At 36.8% G+C, this 2993-nt stretch overlaps 1 protein-coding gene across 1 annotated transcript; it reads right to left on the bottom strand.

Moving 5' to 3' along the window:
- Positions 1–1807: 1807 nt before the first annotated feature.
- On the bottom strand, positions 1808–2839 carry LOC103522316 (the record flags this gene model as incomplete). The annotated part of the gene is made up of 1 exon (XM_008487421.1): positions 1808–2839. A coding segment is annotated over one exon (1032 nt), but the record flags the coding sequence as incomplete, so codon positions are not given.
- Between the last annotated feature and the right edge of the window lie 154 nt (positions 2840–2993).

Below are 2993 nucleotides of genomic sequence, written 5' to 3'. Positions count from 1 at the left end.
CTTCTGAATTATTTCATAAATAATGTTCCTTATTCGTTTAGGTACATTTATACGTTCTAGTTTTTCCATCAAAATCGGTATTAGCACATTATTGTATGCACCAACCACGTCGTAGAGAACTGCTAACGTTGATTTCTGTTCTAAAAATCCCTGATGAATGTCCATAACTAACGAGGCTTGAGCTTCTTGAATAGATCTGGTTTTTCTAAATCCATATTGAGAAGAAGGAAGAATATTTTTATTTTCTAGCCACCAGTCCAGTCTCAGCTTTACCAAACGTTCAAAAGTTTTTAACATGCAAGATGTAAGAGATATAGGTCGATAGGACGAATGATTATCCGGAGATTTTCCTGGCTTTAAGAAAGGAACGACTACCACCTCCCTCCATTTTTCGGGGATTTTTGCTGTTTTCCAAAACGTATTGAATATATGTAGTAGTTGTCGTTTCGAGTTGATGGGGAGATTTTCTATCATAGGATAGTGTAGGTTATCATTACCCGGAGCCGTGTTTAATCTTTTTTTGGTTGCGGCTTCGAACTCTTGGAAAGTAAAATTTTGGTTCATTTCCTCGTTTAACTCTTCGTTAGATAGGTTAAGAACGGGGTTTACGTATTGAGGAACGTAAGGGGGGGCAAGGGAGGTAAGTAGATTCTCACTCCATTCACCTTTCTTGGTAGGTACCTTGTTTGAAGTTTTCCGATTTTTTAATTTTTTTAAAGAGTTCCAGATATATGACATTTTTGTCCGTCTATTTAGTGTATTTGTAAAATTAATCCAGGCTTTCCGGTTTTCATTTTTACATGTTTTTTTGCATTGTGCATCGGATTTCTGATATTCAATAAAATTATCGAGAGAGGGGTTTTCCCTGTATTGTTTTAGTTTTTGTTTTCGTTTTTCCATTGCCTCATCGCAGGCTTTACTCCACCATGGTTTTCTGAACTTTTGGTTTTCATTGAAATATTTTATTCGCGGTATTGCTTGTTCACAAGCTTTTTCTATGTTTTCGTAAAACAACTCATAAGAATCGTAGTCTTCAGTTCCCTGCACGGATTCAGTAAACTTTCCCATTTCATATTTAAAGGTATCCCATTTTGCCTTTTTTAAGTTCCATTTCCTTATGGGGTTCTTGAGTATAGACGAGTTGGAAAATAAACCGTTGGACTCCCAGAGGAGAGGATAGTGGTTCGACCCCAATGTATCATCAAGAGTATGACATGTAAATTTGTACGAAATATCCGGTGAAGCAAGACCTAAATCTATGATGCTTTCGCATGATTGGTCAGCTCTGTTCAATAATGTTGGTTTGCCGTCATTTAAAATTACCAGATTCTGGATTGTTATTGCGTCTAAAAGTTCAGTTCCTTTTTGATCTGTTTTAGTACAACCCCATGTCGTATGATGGCAGTTTGTATCACCACCTATTAGTATAGGACCATGAAAACTATTAAAAAATTTCACCCATTCCTGTGTTTTTATTTTGTTTTCCGGATTATTATAAAAGGAAACTATATTTATATCATTACCTTCGAAATTTATTTTAATCGCGGTAGTTAGAACATTGTTTATTTGATAAAAATCTGTAACCTCGGTGTAAAATATATTTTCTTTGATAAACACAGCCACTCCGGACCTGCCATCTAACCTATCTTCTCTAACTATATTATATCCTTTAAAATTGACGTACTTACCTGGTTTGAACCAGGTCTCTGAAATCAAAGCTAAATGTATTTTTTCATTCAAAAGAAAACTTTCCAAGCTTCGCTTGTTGGCCACAGCTGACCTAGCATTCCACTGAAGTATTTTAAGGCTAAAACCCACCATCGGACTCGGAAAATGAGTCATTCTTATTATTATGTGTATTGTACATGGTATTAGTTAGTTCTTTTTGTATGATATCTGACAGTGCTTGAGGGGAAATCTTATTACTACCACCTGCTACAGAGTTTCTAATAACGTTACATATAAAATAAGTTAATTTATCGACGCTTTCAAATTCCAATGCGACTTTTGTTTCGTCATTGGATTTGGCGTTGAGGCAAACACCATTAGGAAATTGATTAGGATTGTACTGATACTCGCGCATTCTCTCCTGGTATTCTTGCGATTCGTAATAAGCTGGCGTTTTGGGCGACTCCTGTCGCATCCTTTTCTTTGGGGCTCTCATATCTGGTGTTGTGGGGGCGCAAATTGTTGACTTTACACTCGGTAGAGGTGTAATTAAATTTTGACTCAGAATTTCCTTCGGTTTGGTTGTAGCTAATGAAGATATCTGTGTATTTGTGGCAGCCGTGGCTGCATAATTAGTAGACAGTTGAGTTTTGGCTTCGTAGAAGGTGATGTTTTGTGTAACCATGAGATTCTTAATCTTCTTTTGCTTCTCGTACTCTGGGCAGGCTGGGTTTTTAAAGTTAACCCGTGACGAGTGAGGTCCATTACAATGGACGCATTTCTGCTCAGAAACTTCCTTAGGACATTGATCATCCGGGTGATTTTCAGCACACCTACTACATCTTGCTGTTCCCTTACATAATCTAGCTGTGTGACCAAAACGTAAACAATTTGTACATTGGAGGACCTTTGGGATATATTTCTCCACTTCGCATCTTACGTAGAATATAGAGACATGCGTTGGGGTTGATTGCGCTCTAAAAGTGACTTGAATTGTACCTGTAGGGATATATTTGACATTTCCATGCTCATCCGTGGACCTTCTGTTGAATCTTCTAACGTCAGTTACCTTAGCATCCGAGTTATAAAGGGGAATAATCTCCTCCAGGAGCTCCTCTTCTGTCAAGTTTTTCTCTACGTTTCTTATTATTCCTTGTCGGAATAAGATGAACTTTGGAACATAAGCTTTAAATTTTAAGTTTTTTAAATCATCAGATTGTATTATTTGGTTCGCATTGTCCCTAGTCAGCACTTGAATTTTGATTCTATTTTTCCCGTTTTTGGTTAATTTTACAATTTCTATTTTAGGAAAAAGTTTTTTAAGA

The sequence above is a fragment of the Diaphorina citri genome, unplaced genomic scaffold (genome assembly GCF_000475195.1).
Source record: "Diaphorina citri unplaced genomic scaffold, Diaci psyllid genome assembly version 1.1 scaffold7904, whole genome shotgun sequence".
Lineage (NCBI taxonomy): Eukaryota > Metazoa > Arthropoda > Insecta > Hemiptera > Psyllidae > Diaphorina > Diaphorina citri.
The sequence above is the reverse complement of the archived record's forward strand: the minus strand, read 5'-3'. Positions and strand labels throughout refer to the sequence as shown.